We start from the raw sequence: 19,594 nt of genomic DNA on the forward strand, positions 1-19,594 counted from the left end.
TTTTGCAGCATTGGAGAAGAATTTCGGTTAGGGTTAGTAGGTGATTCTTAGCGTTTGAAGGACAAGGACGTGGGAAAAGACCGAGGGCCAATACCATTCATTTCGCATTTAGTGCACCTCAATGCCCTTTCTGCAGCACTTTGGGTCCTTCAGAGCAATTCCTGGAATGTTATGTGGGCAGAATCGACAAGGAGACAAAAAAAGCTTGTCTGGGACCACCGACGTACATGATGTCGACCAGCGCAGGCATAGAATCAAGAAGGGGAAATAGATGACACGAACGCTGTATAAGCGCCGCCGGCAAAATTGATGCAGAGGAGAGAGTACCGTCCATTTCGAACAATACGCGCTAAAAGCTTCAGAGACAATGACCGCTAGTACACAAACAGCAGCCTTACTTCTGTGTCTAAGTGGCTTCCACAAACAAAATTAGTTACTTTATCAACGCAGAACTAGAACATATCGTTTCAATTAAGACAAACAAAAAATAAATAGTGAGCGACTGTACTTTCAGCGTTTCATTCCTTTGTTTTTATTCTCGTGCCTATTAACACAGAAGATCTCGCTCTATACACGACACACCACCTCTGCACCGGACACAGACATGCTCAATGAACCGAAGCCTTGGGGTAAAAAAAAAAAGAGAGAGACAGAGAGAGAGAGAGAGCACATCTCCTGCCCTTCATCGGAGCCCGCGCGCGACGGACACACTCCTCTCCAAGTGGCGTAAAAATAAACCGAGTACGGCACAGAAAGAAAGACGGAGCCAAGAAAACAAGGAAAAACAAAAAACGGTGTGTGTGCGTGTGTGAAAACGAGGGGGGGGGGGGCTAAGCCACTGTAAAAATCTCCCCCCCCCCCCTCTCCCTCAGAAGAAAAAAAAAGAAGAAAACAGCGCGAGCTCAAAAGGCAGCGTTCCAAACGCCAGGAGAGGATGTGAGCGGGGAGAGCACGCAGCGGCTATATTATCGACCGCTCGGATCTCGACAGGAATTTCGCAAGGCCCGTGCTACACACACCGCTCCTCCCACCCACCTCCGCCGCCACGACTCCAAGCTGGCCCCACGTTCTTCCAGAGCGTGCTTTAATCTCCATCCCCCGCCGACGATGTGCTCTTGTTTCTCGCTGACTTCCGGGATCGCGCGCGTCCTTCGGCTGTCCCTTCCCACCCCTCTTCGCTCCCTCTGCTTTCTTCACGGCTTTCGCAGCCGCCGCCGCTGGAGCATGCTGCCCGCTCGATATTTCTTCTTCTCCTCCTTTCGCGGCCGATGAATGGAAAGCCACTCGCGTGCGGGCGGGTTGAGTAATCAGGCGCGCTAGCGCGCTCGTGACGTCAGGAGCAGATGTCTCGCCCTTTCGTTCGCTCTGCGGCCTGCACTCCGCGCGTGTAAACGCTGGGGCCGGAGAGCGATTACGAGAATCCCTGTGCTGTACCAACACTGCACTCTAGTATCCTACTTTTCCGTCTCTCTTTTATCCGCCGCGGTGGCTCAGTGGTTATGGTGCTCGGCTGCTGACCCGAAAGACGCGGGTTCGATCCCGGCCGCGGCGGCTGAATTTCTTTGGAGCAGAAATTCTAGAGGCCCGTGTACTGTGCGATGTCAGTGCACGTTAAAGAACCCCAGGTGGTCGAAATTTCCGGAGCCCTGCTCTACGGCGTTTTCATAGCCTTAGTCGCTTTGGGACGTTAAACCCCATAAACCAACCAACCGTTTCTTTTTTTTTTTTTCTTCAGTTGGATGGAGGAAGTCGGCGCGATTATACATGTAATCCTGCTAATGTGTAAACAAATTTTTGTTTCCAAGGCGCAGTATCAATGGCTGTCGGCTGGTGCCGTTTGAATCGCCGCTTTCCTGTGAAAAAACGCGGTTCGTCAAGACGCGCTCATTTAGGCGTGAAGTACTGCAGCATGGTTTTCTAATCCCACGAACGCAGCAAACCCAATGGCAGCACTGTTCCAGGCGGGCGTATCATGAGGATCAAAACGCTTTTTCTTCTTCGTACTTTTTTTTTTGTTTGTTTTACAGGCCACGCAGCAGCTCAGCCACAGTTACTGGCGCAGGGCAGAACGCATTCGGAGCTGGACGCAGTTCCCGGATTATTAACCAAAACAAGTACAACAATAACAAAGAAGCCCCCAAGTGCCTGTCAAAAACTTGCACGCCCGAAGCGACGCGTAAGAGGTGCCTAAGTCCGCCGTCAAACAACAACATAAAAAGTGAAGATCGCTGTGTCCGTGACGCTAACGCTTTGTTGCTAGGGGAGACAGTCGAACGCACGGCGACGCTCTGCAGAGGGCAATGCAATATTGCAAGCGTGAACTTCCCTTCGGTGGCATTCATATAGTGCACCGCGAGCGCGCGACACTTCTCGCGCGAAGTCTGAGGTGCTCGTCAGAGCTCGTCACGCCGCAGCGCCCTAAGCGGGTATCGGCATGAGCTCATCAGTAGATGACAAATTACCCTACAGGGGACTTCCAGCGCTGTGTACGCCCAGTTTCGAAAAGAGAGAGAAAGGGGGAGGGGAGAGAGGAGTCATGAGCAAATATCCGAAAACGATACCACAAGACTTGCCAAAGCATGTTATGTAAACTGGAGTAGCCTGCAATGACTACAGTTTTGAAGGCTGCGATTGTAATATCAACCCCAATTTAGATAAGATACATAGAGGGGGAAAAGGCAGGGATGTTATCCAGAAATGTATTTCGGTTGGCTACCCTGCCCAGGGTAAGGGAATGAGGGGATTAAAGAGGGTAGAGAGAAGAAACGGGAAACACAGTCACAATATAACCCCAATTTAAATTATTGAATATTAAGCACTCTTGGCTCATTATTTCACTAGTCGTGACCGCTGCCCCTTATGTCGTGTCCGCGATGCCCAACTTGTATTCAGGACGTGTAGCATTCGCCTTACACTCAAAATGCCATTTTTTTAACAGTAAAAATTATACTCGGGCGCGTCGTTCAAGGCTTGACATGGAAGGGCGCGACGACGTTAAATTCTCTTGATTCACGATACTACGCATGCGCAGACGCTGAATGCGCTAGCTCGGGTGCCGCAAATGCCATTTTCGCCGACCACTCAACGATCACTTTTTTGTTCTCTATTGCCAGTAGATATCAGACAGTACACTTGGTGCAAAGGAGACAGTCCGATGCCGGGTTCTCTGGCGTCATTATTTCGACACATTTTCCGAATGAGTCTCCAAAATACCTTCTGACAGGGCCAATCACTGCGTTGAATCCTCATTTCTCGGCCACTGTAGTACAACTAAACATGGAACAGCAAGAGCAACGCAAAGGAAACAAACACCACATCTGTCCTCTTGCCCTCAGTGCAAGGGCGGGAGGAACACATCTCTTTATGAACGGAAGCTAAAATGTGTCCAAAAATGCTGCCCGCAGCTGTGGCGGTGAAACGAAAGGTCGCCCGCGAGCGTCCCCGACCGGCAAAAATTCGAGGCTTAAGGGCGCTGACACCGTTCTATGACAGACCACCCGCTGCGGATGCACACACTACGCCACAAAGCACATCCAGCGCGCGGGCGAAACCTTCCTGCCTGGCGGTCTCTTTCGAAGGAAACAGGAGCGAAGGTTAGATCGGTGGGGCCTAATGCGCAATTAATAGCGCGGTTCGCCGCTAATTATGTTCGTGACCGCGCCAGCAACACCCGGAGCCGGTTCTTGTCGCGGAGGCGCCCGAAGGATTGAAAAAATAAAAAATAAAATAAAGATCGCCGCTGAAAACACTAATCGCTACGTAGCGTGGAAGGCTCCAAACACCAATCAGTCTATCGTGGGAATGCGATGCGTGAACGGCGAGCAAGTATCAAAGACATTAATATGAAAAAGAAAAAGAAATCATGCTGCCCTCAGGCAACATGAGTGCGTTTGTATCCGCTATGCACCCTGGCCAATCCCCCGCCGTGGGTATGTGCCATTAAGCCTGAGGACATCATCATCACCATCAACATAAGGCATCTGGAGTTACAACTGATGCGTTCCTCGAAATCGGTTCTGGTATTTAAAATCTCTAAAAGCCTAGTCACTAATTCAGAACTTTATTTTGTTTGCAGCTGCCTGTACGTATAGCGAGTGTAGCGTATCAATGTATCCGTTGATAAAGCGCGCGTTCCAAGATTGGCACGACGCTGGTGATGTTATAAGGTGACACCAGATCTAACATTCGGCCCCGGCATCACGACAGTTTTGGACCACAAACCAAGTCAAATAATTAAAAGCAGATAATTAAGAATACAGACACGCACCCGGACTCTGAGGATGCCAAAGTGGGAGCGAAACATTTAGTGCAAAGTAGTTTCGCATAGAGTGGCACGAAGCAATACTAACCCATCGGCGTTAAGGTTTATTTCTCTGTCGAAAGTTTGCCGATAAAGTCATATCTCCCGCTCCAAACAGAAGGGGCTATAGACAGCCGACCCTCAACGAATGTAACTGAGCTGTCAGCCCAAACTCATAAAAAAAAAACATAAGAATAATAACAAAGTTGTCGAACTGCGTGTCAAAACAGTTGGTCGCTTTCTGTAAAATAGATTTTGCGGCTGGTGAATGAATTCAAAATACATAAATATAACGAAACCGTTGTGGTTTACAACGCACACCGAAACTTCGAACTTGGAAAATGGTGTGCGTTTAGCCCAACGAGTTTGTTGTGTTCGCTTAAAGGAGGGTATTCTAGGAACAGTTGCGACTTCTCACAAGTTGTGAAAAAAAGAAAGAAACAAAACGGGCCGCACGTTTTGCACCTTTCTAAAGAATTACGAGTGCTATAGATATATATGTGCATTGTGAAGTACATTCGCGAGAACACACTTGATCAATGCAGAGCATTAATGCACGCCTTACGAAATCGTAGCGACGGCGAAACGCTAGCTACTCATCGCGCTTTTGCAACAGCTACGGAGTGGTTGAACTTCGAAGCAGGCGAATGCGTAAAAGGGGCTTGCCTAACCTCAGACCACCGCAGTTTCCGTTATTCCAAGCGAGATCTTAGCATATTTGGAGGCTTCTCATAGGCCATCAACAGATGAGCGTTTCCCAAAGGCCTCGCACAAAACACAGCCGCCTCAACTACTGTGGTTGAGCGCTAAAGTTTCGACGCGCGCGGCCCGGATAGAATGGAAGTGACGTTAGCATGTCCAAAAAAGGTTGTGCGATTCCGAAACAATGCAGTGTCTTCTTATACAGCGTCCAGTATCTGTACACAGTTGCTATAGAGACAAGGTTCTCGTGATGACCCCATTGCAGCAGCGCACAAGCCGTTTACGGTGTTGTCCTGCTGCCTAGTTAGCGCACAGAAAGACCTACTATTTAATATATAAGGCCTTTGAAACTGCCACAAACGAAGCACTTCTGACAAATCACGCGCCGATTTTTCATCCAGAAAATTCGCGACGCACTTTCAATCGGCCGGAAAATGCCCTGAACAATATAGCATCACTAACAGCGTGTTGTAGAACTATCTCTGCTACATACTCACTCATTTCAAGAAGGGGTTGCGTAACGATATATGCTCGTTGGGCAGCTTCGTCATTTGTACTGAAGCCTCACCGAAATTAACACGGAAACGCTGGGCTGCCATATACAAGAAAAAAAAAAATCCGCTTCATGAAACCAAATGTTCGAATAGTTTACGTCAGCAAGAAGCAATGAAGAAGGCTCACCGACGAGACATGAAATGAAAAACTAGGAAGCAGCTGCCGTTAACTGTATAGGAGCAGTAAAATTCCACAACAAACGTCAGTTGTTTTGTTCTTTGTCGTGACCGGCGGTCATTAAACGTTTTGGATTTCAGCTTGGAACACGTTGACCGGCTTGTGGAATAGAAAGAAGAGACAGGAAGAGAAAGAAAGAAATAAAGAATGAAAGAAGGAAAGGAGGAAAGAAAGAAAGAAAGAAAGAAAGAGAGAAAGAAAGAAAGGAAGAAAGAAAGAAAGAAAGAAAGAAAGAAAGAAAGAAAGAAAGAAAGAAAGAAAGAAAGAAAGAAAGAAAGAAAGAAAGAAAGAAAGAAAAAAAAGAAAGAAAGAGGAAGGAAGGAACGAAAAAGTGAAAGAAGAAATGCAAGAGAAGACGGAAGAGAAAAGGAAAGAAAGGTCAGATTATGTGGTGAAGCCGAAGATATAGAGAGAGAGAGAGACTCTTTAATGAAGAGCAGAGAATTTAGCCGGCGCTTAAAAATCGCTGGCATGCTACTCTGCGTAGGGAGGGGAATTTGGGAGATAAAGACAGAAGGAGAGCAGAGTGGAAGAGGTAAAAAAACGAAGATAAAATGCGGCCATGAAATGGGTACTAAGGATGCAATGGCGAGAATTGATGTAACCTATGGAGTGATGGAGTGCATAGTCCGTCAAATGGGCTGACGAAGTTCACTGCATGAAGAATGCATGAAGGTGACGTGCAAGTGAGTTTAAAGCTTATCAAGATGTCCAATGTCTTTTAAATATGTGAATAGAAAAGTCATTGCAAGTCTCTGTTGCCTAAGGCAGGCTAAGGGACCTAAAACTTTGTCCATTGTAAGGGGCACTGAGCAGAGCTTCTGCATGCAATGTTCATAGTACGCACGCTCGTTGGCATATGCAGGGCACTCAAGCAAGATATGCTCCACAGTTTCTATCGCGGCACAGTTGTCACAGTGCGGACTGTCCATTTGTCTGAAACGGTATCGTAAGCCGTTTGTATATGCAGCATTAAGACGAAGTCGATGATAAAGTGTTTCCAGATGTCGAGGAATTCTGGGTGAGAGTCTTGATCTAAGATGTGGGTCGATTGAGTGAAGAAATTGGTACTGATATGTCGGCAAACTCCAAAGCCGATACATTTCTTCGGAAGCAAAACTTTTGGCCACCTGGGACGCATCAGATTTCGTAAAAAAAGTTCTAATGTATCTCCGATGTTGGTGGCCCTTACGGGCCGCTTCATCTGCTTTTTCATTAGCCTGAATGCCACAGTGAGCAGGTACCCACTGAAATGTTATGCAGTGGCCTGCGGCAATAGCTAAATGATGTAGATATCCGATGTCCAGGGAAACTGGCTGGTGATTCGTTTTCTTCAGCAGGTTGGCCAGGATCTGAAGAGATGCTTTCGAATCGGTGAAGATAACCCAACGGTCGGCGGTTCGGCGCAGGATGTAAGAAACAGCTTCCTTAATGCCGTGAAGCTCAGCTGTCGTAGAGGATGTCCTCCGCTGCAGCCGGTAAGAAAGGGCATGGCCTATTGAGGGCACATAAAGGCCACATGAAGAGGTTTCTTTAGTTGTTGAACCATCGGTGAAAATATGGGTGTGCTGCCTATATTCCACCGTTAAGTAGGCGAGAGTAGTTTGCAGAAGACCTGCCTGTGGCATGCGGCTCTTTGCATTCACACCTGGAACAAACTTCTTCACCTTTAGAGGAGAGAGTGTCCATGGAGGAAAGGTCAGAGGTAGTAGTTTCTGTGGCTGATTAATAGTAGGGATGGGCAGGAGCTGCACTGCCTGGCCAAAGCTAGAGTTGCTGTGAGTTAGGTGGACACGGTGCAGGAAGTGCTTCTTCCCTTGAAGAACATGGCGGAGATGGGTACGCATAGTTTCCTGGGCGGCAATCACCTCTAGTGGGAGACATCCTGCCTCCGCTACTGTTCCTGATGCAGAGGAACCCTTTGGGAGGCCAAGGCATATTCGCAGGCAGTTGTTCCGTGCGGCAACGAGAGACTTATTGCTTGATGTAGATAATCTTTGAAACACTGGTAGACAGTAGCGCAAGGTTCCTTCAACGTAGGCTTTTTCAAGCAGAAGCATTGATCGGCAGTTGCTGCCCCACCTTGTTCCCGCCATGAACCTAAACACTTGCGATGCTGCAGTGATCCTCTCGCGGAGTTTTTTTATCTGAGGTGTCCATGAAAGATTATAGTCGATTACAACACCCAGGAATCGCTGAGATTGTACATATGGTAGCGATCGTCCGCCTAGGAGCAGCGGATATCGGGTCATCGTTTTTCTTGTAAACGCCATTGCAACACTCTTTTCTGGCGAGAGACGAAGACCTCTGGAAGCCAGGTACATTGAAATGTGCAATAGCGCTCTCTGTAGACGTTGCTGGGTGATATAGCGCGAACGTGATGCGGTCCAGATGCAGATATCATCAGCATAAATTGTTATACGGACCCCTCGCGGAAGGTTTCTTCTTATGTGTATAAGGGCAATATTGAACAGGAGAGGGCTGAGCACCGCTCCCTGTGGTACGCCCCTCTCTACTGCGTGAAAGCGTGTTGGACCGTTTGGAGTGGTCATAAAAATTTGCCGTTCTTTCAAATAATGCCCAATCCATTTGTATAGCTTTCCTCCAAGGCCAAGACTGGCAAAGGCGGCGAGTATTGCATGGTGAAAGACAGAGTCAAAGGCGGCCTTGATGTCTAGGAAAACGGCTGTCGGGATGTACCCAGCATGAAGGTACTCCTCAATTGATGAGACGAGGGAGATGATATTGTCAGTCGCAGACCTGTTTTGACGGAACCCGTTCATTTCTTGGGGGAACTCATTTCGGCTTTCTAGGAACCAAGTTATGCGTTTGCAGATCATGCGCTCCATGAGCTTACCTACGCAGCTCAGTAGGGCAATGGGCCGGAATGATGCGTAGCTTGTTGGCTGCTTACAGGGTTTCAAAACAGGCACAATTTTCGCCAGCTTCCATTCCGTGGGGACCTCACCAGTCATCCAGGAAGAATTGTAATACTCCAGGAGTCGAAGACGGGAGGTGTGGGGTAGCTTTGCAATGGCTTCATAGGTCACTTCATCATGACCCGGAGACGTGTGTCTATTTGTCTCCGCGATAGCTGTGGATAGTTCTTCCATTGTGAAAGGCAGGTCTAACGCTGGCACTGCCGCCTTTGGGATGCCTGATTGACCATTTGCGGAGAGTGTCGAATGCCCTGACCCTGCCGACAGTAGCCTGCAGTATTCTTCTGAGACTTCTTTTATAGATTTTTGTTCGTGAAGGGAGAGTGCAGCGAAGGGGTGGAGTTGTTGAGGTGGCGTGCGCATACCTCTAACTATCCGCCAAATATTGGTTACTGGTTGGCGCACATCCAGCGTAGAACAAAAGTCACGCCACTTTTGCCGACTGAGTTTATCCATATAGCGTCGAATGTGACGTTGTGCCCGTCGGCATGCACGTAGGTCATCGAGGCTTTTTGTGCGCAGAGCTTTCCTTTCAGCTCGCCGGCGTATAGCGCAGAGCCTTTGAAATGTGTCATAATTTGAAGGTAGGCTATCATTTTTAGTTGTAATTTGTGTACTCGCTCTCAGGCAATACGCCATTGTTGATGCTAATTCCTCATTGCGAGTTGCCGCAGTAATTCCTCTGCTTACAGCGCCCTTGTATGCGTCCCAGTCTGTAGATTTTGTAAGGAATTTCTTTGGGTTCCTCTGCGCATGGAAAGCCGATATGAGGATTGGGTAATGGTCGCTTCCGCGTGTCTCCAAATCAGTGCACCAGCCAAAGTTGTGGGCGAATGAACTTGTGACAAATGTCAAGTCGATGCTGCTGGTAGTCGTCGGGCCTCGGAGGTAGGTGATGCTGCCATCATTTAATGGCTGAACCGAATGCTTGGAGAGAAGTTTTGCAAGCTTGGCACCTCGGGCACATGTATGTGAGCTGCCCCAAATTTCATTATGAGCATTGAAGTCCCCGCAAATAATATGCGGTGAGGGCGTCCTTGCTATCAAGTTATCAAGTCTCATAGCATCAAATGGCGTGCCTGGCTCAAGATATACTCCAATCAGAGTGTACTGTTGTCCGGCGCGACAATGAATACGTGTGCGCCGAAGATATACGCTGAGAAGGACCAGCTTCAGGCAAATCCATCTTACAGTGCGCGCAATAATAAGACGTGAACAGTGGGGTGACTACCCTTCAGTGAATGCAGTTTCTCAAATGTGAGGGCCGCTTTCTCGTTTCTTCACAGGGAAACCTTTCCTGGCACCAAAATGCCTCATACCATATAGGTTACTGGAAGAAAACAAGTGAAAACAAGTCGCGCTCCGCTGCCTTGCACAAGACAGCAGCCATCGTACTACGTCCTGTGCCCCAGCGCGTTGCTGTGGATTTCATGTAAACGGTCTTGTGAACGCGCGAACGAAACTGGCATTACTTACCCTTTATTTCCTTGAAATTTGGCAGGCTCATAGTCAGTTATGCTATGCCCAGCGTGACGGCGCCAGTACAACCCTATCCCCAGCGTGACGCTGGTTATAGGCTTCCGCTAGGACTGCTTGGACGCCAAGCCAATATTTCATAGAAATCATGACTACAGGCGTCGCACTTACGCGGGGTGGATGCACCGGATCTCCTGTAGAGCTTCTCCAGCTCCGCTGAACCAACTCCGTGAATCGGAGCATCATAAAACTCTGTGTTTGCCCTCAACACGCGATTTAGCGATAGATATGTTAGTCCCTGGACACATACGTGTTTGAAAACCGGCAGTTGAGTGACGTGGCCCCAGAACTGACTGCAAGTCATTCGCAAGACATCCAAGCATTCCTCACTTTACGCACGAGAGACCGGAGAAACAACTTTGAATAAGCCCTCGAGTAACAAGACTGCTTTACCGACTTTACGTCCTTTATAGAGTACCAGGATCGACACGTCTGCCAAAGCCCGCCTGTGTGTGCCTTTAGACGCATAAAGTTCTTCGTCTCCCTATTGACCCAAGTGATCAGTTCATTCGTAGGTATACAGACAGGGCAAGGAGTTGAGATTATTGACAACACAAAACAAAAAAACCCGCCGCGGTGGCTCAGCGGTTCCGGCGCTCGGCTGCTGGCCCGAAAGACGCGGCTTCGATCCCGGCCGCGGTGGCTGAATTTCGATGAAGGCGAAATTCTAGAGGCCCGTGTATTGTGCGATGTCAGTGCACGTTAAAGAGCTCCAGGTGGTCGAAATTTCCTGAGCCCTTCACTACGGCGTCCCTCATAGCTTGAGTCGCTTACATTAAAACCCAGCAAAACAAAACAAAACAAAGTGAACAAGGCTTCAGGGGGAGCCTCAGACCGCTACGCAACGTTTCGGCAAGAGGACTATAGTCTCCTTGTCGAAACGCTGCGTAGCGGACATGCTCACTTTATTTTGTGCAATTCTTTCGCACTTCGTTTCAAACAAAAACTTGCTCATTTTTTTTTTTCTCTCGATATGAAAGAATCCACCATGCAGTAGGCTCCGCTTCAACAGACAGTGCTGGTGCGACACAAAGGAGAAATTGTCGAGCGTGGAAGCCCATCTTCGCGCACCCATGACCATTCAACGGGCTAATGAATGAACACGAATTAGTCACTTCGCGGGCGTCAGCAACAACAACGTGTAATGCATCCATCAGAGAGTGACAAGAAGCGAGAAGAGGAGGAGGAGGTCAGCCAGGAAGCGGGAGGGGAGAGTGGGGCGGGGACGGCGCGCGAAGGCCGCAAAACACGCAGCTGTTTTTTTCTTTTTCTTTTTTTTACTACAGTGCACAGCCACAGCTCTGCATGCGACGCAGTGAGGTGAATTAAGCGTCATTCTGGGCGCGCGCCATTTTACGTACGTAAAGACACAAGTGTTCGCCTGTGTACCTGTGCTGCGCATACGTGTGTGCCCCTGCCCTGTGAGCGCATCCGCGTGAACGTCTCCGTAGGCGCTTGACAACCCAGTTGACGACTAGCGTTCTCACAGGCCAAAGACGTGCTCTTCATTCACCAAGACTACGAATCAACTCGCGCTCGCGTACATGACCAGTCCGGCATCAGCGCCTGCTGTACCATCTAGCTATGAATGACGCCGCTATCAAACTTTCTCATGCATGCTAATTTATCGCTTTCGTAACTCTCAGTGTGTAAAAATCGTTGGGGGTTTATCGGATTGCAGTTCCTGAAGAGCAGTGCACTTTAAGTGAATTTAAGGTACCCTTCTTAATCGTATTTTCTTTTGTACCCTATGCATGAGAAAATGACAAATAGTTTCGATGCATGCTTTTACGCCACTTTTTTTTAAGGGAGCGGAGGGGGTGGGAGGGACCTCTACCAGCTGATATAACCAAAGGGTACGCGGTTAGCTGTGCAGATTGAAGCTTCTTTATAAACGACAGTACGTGTTTACCGCTATACCCTGCCTCTGATATTCACCCGAGATTCCGTCTAATGCTAGGGCTTCACGCTGAGGAAATCAAAGAAGTCGCTCGTTACCGAAACAATCACCGCGAACCCCAGACCTCCGTTTGTCGCTCCTGGGCTCACACCAATAAGACAGACTTGTTCCAGAATTAGGACGTTCAACACTTTCCACTCTAAGCTGAAAGGCCCAATCTAATATCTAGAAGCAGAATCAAGTAGTAGTAGTAGTAGTAGTAGTAATAGTAGTAGTAGTAGTAGTAGTAGTAGTAGTAGTAGTAGTAGTAGTAGTAGTAGATAGACACAGAGAGGGGGGAACGGCAGGGATCTTAACCAGAAAGGTTTCCGTTTGGCTACCGTGCACTGGGGAAGGCAATGAGGGAATTAATGAGGGAAGAGTAGTAGTAGTATTTAATAGTAGTAGTAGTAGTAGTAGTAGTAGTAGTAGTAGTAGTAGTAGTAGTAGTAGAAGTAGTAGTAGTAGTAGCAGTAGTAGTATTCAGTAGTAGTAGTAATAGTAGTAGTAGTAATAGTAGTAGTAGTAGTAGTAGTAGTAGTAGTATCTAGTAGTAGTAGTAGTATTCAGTAGTAGTAGTGATAGTAGTATTCAGTAGTAGTAGTGATAGTAGTAGTAGTAGTAGTAGTAGTAGTAGTAGTAGTAGTAGTAGTAGTAGTGCCGCTCATACGATGCTAAGCGCAAGGCGTTGGTACCTAGAGCGCTTTTTGTTTACTTCATCTGTGATCATGAAGACCCCTCAACACGTGCACAAAACATACACGCCAATAAGTGAGCTTCTTTAAGCTTTTACCACATTTGCTTTCTACATGCCGCGAAGAATGCTGAGTTCCTTTTCTGACTATGTCTTTCTCCCTCTCTCTTTCATTTAATCGAGTTACGCAGGTGCTATTCTACGACCTTTTGCGGTGAACGAAGTACGGCGAGGGTTAACTCGTCAAGCAGATGCGCATGCGGCTGGTGTGGACGACGGGACGATGCAAGGAAAAAGGAAGCGCATATCGCCCAGTTCACTCCATTGTGTTTCCAGGCATTCCCGGCTGTTTGCGACACGCGCAGCTCTCGACCCTTCTGTTATTTACGGCCAAACTTCTACGCCGCATCGCTTCCTTATCTCGCTGCTAAAGATATATCGCAGATAGCGGATAAGTATTTGAGCATGTCGTGAGTGTAAGCGCAGCATCCTTGTTGATTTCACCCGCTCTAGAAGGGGGGAAGAGATATGTCCCGTGAAGTGGCGATAAGTGCAAGAAACAACAAACATTCGCTTTTTTTCTCTCTTTGATAGTATCCACGAGCGTGAGGCCGTGAGGCCCGGAAAGCATTGGTGTTACAGTTTGTCCGATTAGCCGAAGAGCCAAGCTGCATAAAACGGGACCGCCGAAAGTACCGAGAAAAATGCCGCACTCTAAACAGAATGGATTAGACAGGGAGTGAGCTGACCACCAGCGCACTAGTTTTTATAAAATTGAATGGGCTCGAGTACAGCTTAGTCCTTTTCAACTTCCTTTTAGTGGTATTCGTGTTCAAAGTGCAGGTTCCGAGTTAACTCTAGGAGCATTGTAAAGCTCTAGCCCCGCGCGACGCAGAATAAACGCCGGATTCGAAAATTTGCAGACACCTTCCGGAAGAATCACGCTGCCTGGCTGATTTTTTTTTTTTTTTTCAAACAGCGGGAGCCAAATGATAAATAAAATCTTACATTCAGCGCTCGGCTCACCGTCCACGGACATCTCAAGGGGCACATCTGTCGTAAGATGAAAAACAAAAAAACATTTCCGTTGCTTCCCGATCTCTTCAAGTTGCTAGCGGTTTCATCGCCAAAAAAGTTAACCGCGCCGAAAAGAAGCTTACAGAAACATCAGTACGCAAATAACTGAATGAAATTACAGATCGTGTCGCTTTTCCAACTTCGATCCTTTGGAGGCCAATAAGGAAGCTGTCTAAACGTCAGCAGACTATTACTGACACAGAAAGGCATAACAGGCAGGCAACCTAGAAATCTGCTCCAAAGGTTGAACTTGTGCACTGCAAACGGTCTGTGGTATAATCTCTAAGCTCTGATAAGGGTGACCCTGGGGAATGGAAAATACAACGCTCATAACAGCGCACCACTGCGTCGTCGTCTGCCTACTTTGCGTCTGCCTACAGTTGAACGGACTGTAAGCAAGAACAGACTTCGATTCGTATTTTCTGTCTCTGCAGTTTGGTAGAAAGGCTGACATTTGTTGCCTTCATTCCCTCAGTTCTGATGACCCGTACAATGACAGTGCTATGAACTATCGCTAGCCGCGGATGTCAGTTTTTGGCCATTACAGTCAACTTTCGCCTTTCCGAAATCTGTCCGTCCTATAAAATACCGACGTCAAAAGGGAAGTGTCAACTGCCGCTAAATCCAACGACAGTTCATCAATCCCGACGGTCACTGAACTGCGGCTGCGCAGTGCATTCCACGCAGCCGACTTCATCAACTCCTCGACAGCGTCGTACGCCCCGTTAATCGATAAAACGTGCCCATATAGTCTCGCTAGCCTTATTTGTAAGCGCTTAATTCATTTCTTGCTTATTCTAAGACGAAAGCCTTATACCACTCATCAACAACGAAACCCAGCGTCCAGGTATACAAAACCCCAATGACGTCATCATCAAAGAAAAATAATTCTTCTGAAGACGCAGAGAGTCGAACCAGGAACATTCAGACTGCGAGGCGATCATGCAACCCATAGGACACAGAGACGCCACTTTTTTCTTTACTGCATGTAAATAATGAAGAAAACGAAAATCTAAGTATGCTTATATGCCAAAAAACCCACTAAGCTGTGTAATACGAGCCCACCATGCCCGTTGCTTCTCGGAGAATAACCGTGAACCTAGTGTATGCGTCACCTTACACCTGTATGCTAATTAGAACTTGTTTAATTTAAAAGGCTGAAAAAAAAAAAATAGAAATGTATGTTTTCGCCTTCAAAGCACGTAAGTAGTCTTAAATGACCTCCGTACTCTTTTCTTTTTTTCTTTTACGCGAAACTGCAGCGCAAGTTTTGCACTTCGCGCGTGCCAGGGTCCAAGGACACTCCACTTCATAGCTCTTGCTGGATGTTTTCCGGATGCCGCTTCGCGCCTTTAAGCCCATATGCGCGTCTACATTGACAAGGTCAGTTACGCTGCGCATTGCAAGCGCAGAAATGATGGCGAGTAAAGGTTGTCAAGTCGGTCACCACGGGACTAGACCAAGTGTCAGGAGGCGCGTTCAACCGGCAACGCCGGCCTGTATTCAACTCAAGTGCCATCGACGATGCTCAACGAGAATTAAACGGTGCAGTGGTAAAGTCGGTTCAACTACGGTTAAAAAGGCCTGCAAAGAGTTTGATTCACTACAACTGCGTCACGCGCTTTAGCGTTGTATGCGTGAAGGCGCCAGCGCACACGACAGTCTGATGTAGGCCTATAGAGATTATTCACAACGCTTTAACGCCAATATATATACATTTTTTAAAAGACAAAAAATTGGTATACATGCTTCGCCGCCTTCAGCCTTTGCCTCAAACAAATATCGATCGTGTCAGTGATTTAAGCGCGGGCCCCTGAGGCTAGCTCGCACCGAATGTAAGTTGTTTTCTTTCAGTTCTCGCATTTCAGCCCACGTCATCATTAACGTCTCAAGTTTGGATCGAGCGGCGAAAAAGAACATTCCACTTTCAATATCGGATTTCTGAAAAAAATGAATATGTCTAAGAACATAAGTCGAGCCACCAAACGACACTAACTGTTTACAACGAAACGGTTTATAACGAAATAGTGGATATACGGAAGGAATGACGACTCCTCTTGGAAGCACGGTCAATACGTGCTATAACGAAGCTACGGCTATAATGAAGTAATCGCCGGGCCTCTTCAACTTCGTTATAACGAGGTTCAACTTAAAACAAATTAGATGAAGTTGTCCTCAGTGACAAGTTTAAAGCCCCGACTGTGAGGGCTCTTGTAAACAAGCTTTTGTTTCTTTTTACAGCTTTTTCCACCACACCTACAGGTCTCTTCCGCCACATCCATCGCTACTGATAGCACCGGGAACGTGCAACATCGTTCCCCGACCGTCGACCTTCGTCCGTGGACGCTTCAAACAGCCGCGAAACGCGATGCGAGACAGGTGACGACGCTCAGCTGGGCTGTGCCTCCCACTCCCATCACATCCGGGGTCGATCGTATCCTGCTTCCTGCCCTTCCTGGCGCGATCTGCTCCCTGCGAGTCGGGCCCCAACTAAAGCCACATAAGGCGGGGTGTTTACATTCACGGAACCTACAGCAGACTTAGCTTCACGCGTCGATCCACGTATAATGAAATTATCTATACACATCTGAGCGTCACGTGACGAGAACTTCTCTCCGATCGAAAAGAACTCACAATAAACAAAAATGCCGGCGGAAGATTTTGTTGCAGTCGATTATGTGTAAACGAAGTGCCGCAATGCAGACGACACCGACAAGGACACCACGGGGCACATACGAACACACGGCAACAGTTAGCTGATCTAGATCATTAGCACGAAAACTAAACTGCTGTAACAGAAACGAAGAACCGCCAGATTCGAAACTGTTTCGGTTGAAGATCATTAGCCGATCTCCCTTTACGTGACACTATCTAATACGACCGACAGTCGCCCGTCGCAATGATTCTGGTATTATGTGAAAACACACAAAACTTCCAGATCCTCCCCCCCCCAAAAAAAACAAAAACAAAACAAAACAAAAAAACAAGTGTGCTTAAGATTTCCGCCTATTCCAACGCTCTGGCCAAATTGTGTTTACGGTAGTAAAATACGGACCCCGGTACAATAATGTATTGCGTAATACCTGTGCCTTAATTGAGCTAATAACCGTGACACAAGACTCCGCCATTGTATAGTTATTCGTCCATCTTAGCGAAAACACCTTCCTAACCACTTAACAGCCAAAAGGGCCAATTAGATCTGCCAGCTTCCTTGTTTTAATAGCGACACTTCCTGCATCAAAATCTTATCTGTAGTGCGACGCGTAGCGCTCTGTAGTTGGACACAAGTGAAGAATGCGGCGGCAAATGCCTCTCAAAGGAGGCCCACCAGCCATTGGCGTCGACCTTTAGGCATCGTGACATCGCAAGTGGCAAGCAGGATGCTCCACGAAGAATACTAACAGCGATATCATGACAATCGGCCGACGCCATTTTGGCTGCAGGGCGCCCTTTCAAGGGTGTTTGCGGCTGCGTTCTTGAGTTGTATCCGATTGTAGTTACGCAGGCGACTGGTGCCACATGTAAAAAAAACTTTCGTTTTCAAATTACTTCCGTTGTTCGCCTCGCAGTTGACAAACCGCCCGCGTGGATTTGATTAGTACCGGAGGCTACTAACTTCGATAGAGCCTTTGCGAAAAGTTTACAGCTCACGCGGTTTTGTTTCTTGGTCACGTCGTCTGCCTCGTTATGTATGCCCAGGTTTCCAAATCTCTTGGTGGTAACAAGAACATTGGTCATTACCCTCCGAAGGCTAGCGCTTCCACGGATCCTGCAACATGGTTTAGAACATGGTTTAGATAAAAATAACTTCTAGTATACAGTTTTGGCAAATGCTGTACATGCAGTGCTCAGTATCGACAACCAGTGGTCCGGGAATGACCCAGCCGAGTAAACCATGACAAGTGAAACTGAAGCACTCCACCCCCCCCCCCCTCCCCCTCTCCCCTCAACTCAGCGTCTCGCAGACTCATATTCTCCGCAAGATTCACATTAATAAACTTCTCACGCAAGGTGGCCAGCAACTCTTTCACCTAGGATCTCACCCCTCCTTCCCCAACTGCCCCTAACACTACGCCAACCTGGAGCACTGTCTCTTTCAATGCCCAGTGGCCATCCAATCACCCTTTTCTCCCTCTACCTGGAGTAAACTGGCTAGCGTCGGACCAATCAGACGTCCAGAGCTATCTGGGGCTCCATGCCCACGATCTTTTGAGCGCCTAACCTGCCGCCCTTTGAAAGTGATTCTCTCTGTGTCTTCGCATCAGCAAGAGTAAGCACAGTACGCGCAGCTGGTGTTCACAGGTGCACAGATTACTACGTCATCTGCAGGGAACTCCAAACGTGCTCAACTGAAGAATAGAGGAATAGAGCTGAAGAACAGCTTAACTCCTCTGTTAGCTCTGGCGGGAGCTAATGATGGGGAAAAAAAAAAAGAGTAAAGAATGGCACGATGCGGAGAGGACGTATGAGTCACTCGACCGCTCAGTGGATCCAAACGCTCAGGCTGAGTATTCCGAACAGGCACAGCATGGTGATTAGCCGCTGTATATGCCTAGCCTTTTATGCCAAACAGAATGTCCCGCAGAGATAAGCATGCTGGATAAACAACGGACCGCGCTGTTACCGTGTTGTTTACTCGAGACACGCTGTTCGCGATGCGATACGACAGCGATGCTTTCACTTGGGGCTAGTGGCGTTGTCGCGGCTGGGCAGTGCACGAAACACGAGACGAGATTTCTGTTCGCGGACAAACGTTTCATTACACACACATATACGAATCTGAAATGGTGAGACGACTCGGGAAAATTTATCATTGACAACTTAAAAAGTATGACGTCAGCGCGTCGTTCACGATGCACTCGTCCTAACTGTGTAGCGGATGAGACAACAAAGTTGGATGCCCGAGCGAAATGCTTCAGTCCTGGCGGTTTAAAAAAAATTCGGCATAAGAATTTTGATACAAAAGTCTGGAAAGACATTAAATTGAAGGTGCATATGTCGTCGGTCCGAATCCCTGTCGTAAGCTAGCATCCAACTTGTCTAGCACATGTAAGCTATATGCGACGAAAAATCGTATGACACCACCCGAAACGGTGCACGATAAAACGGTTGCGTTACAATTTCGGCATGTATGTCGGGAAAACTTACGCCACATTGAGGCTGGCCAGTAGCGAGTATTTATACAAGAACGACATGTACAATATTGCTGAAATGGCGGTGCTCAACGTGCTCGGCGTCATACGGCCGCTTGATGGGGTCACCCTATTTTTTCTTGCCTTTGCTCGACTGCTCCTCTGAGGGGTTTTGAATGGGGTCAACTAAGGGATTAAATTGGCATGCCCACACCATGTGGTAGAGGTTAGCTACCTCTCCAGTGTGGGCACTGCAGAGAGTATAGTGTAGGGTACCACTGGTGTAACTTAGCTGGCGTTGGGTATGTGTGGGTTTGTAGTCTTCTAACCTACTGAGGGATTTATGTGGTGTTGGCTACTCCTTCCTGGCTGTTCTGTATGGCGCGAGATTGTCAGCATACACTGCTAAAGCTATTAGGTCGCAGCACCCTTCATGGTCATCAAGGGGAGACTCGTGCCACGCGACGTGGTATAAACATGCGGTCAAGGGCGTTCAGCAAGCTCTTCGAGGATTTGAATTGTGGACAATCGCGCCGCCTACCG

General features: G+C 47.8%; 1 protein-coding gene across 2 annotated transcripts in view; it reads right to left on the reverse strand.

Annotated features, from left to right (window-relative positions):
- The window catches only part of LOC149339490 (uncharacterized), a 109,973-nt gene that overhangs the window by 71,738 nt on the left and 18,641 nt on the right, over positions 1-19,594 (reverse strand). Inside the window, exon 2 of one of the 2 annotated variants that reach the window (XM_089548269.1) lies at positions 13,851-13,895. The exons of the other annotated variant lie outside the window; for it this stretch is intronic. Within the exon in view, the coding sequence (XP_089404395.1) occupies positions 13,851-13,895 (45 nt within the window). The remainder of the gene's footprint in view (positions 1-13,850; positions 13,896-19,594) is intronic. 2 annotated transcript variants of the gene reach the window in all.

This window comes from Amblyomma mixtum, chromosome 6 (assembly GCF_055824585.1).
Source record: "Amblyomma mixtum isolate Tamu chromosome 6, ASM5582458v1, whole genome shotgun sequence".
In the NCBI taxonomy this organism is placed as follows: Eukaryota; Metazoa; Arthropoda; class Arachnida; order Ixodida; family Ixodidae; genus Amblyomma; species Amblyomma mixtum.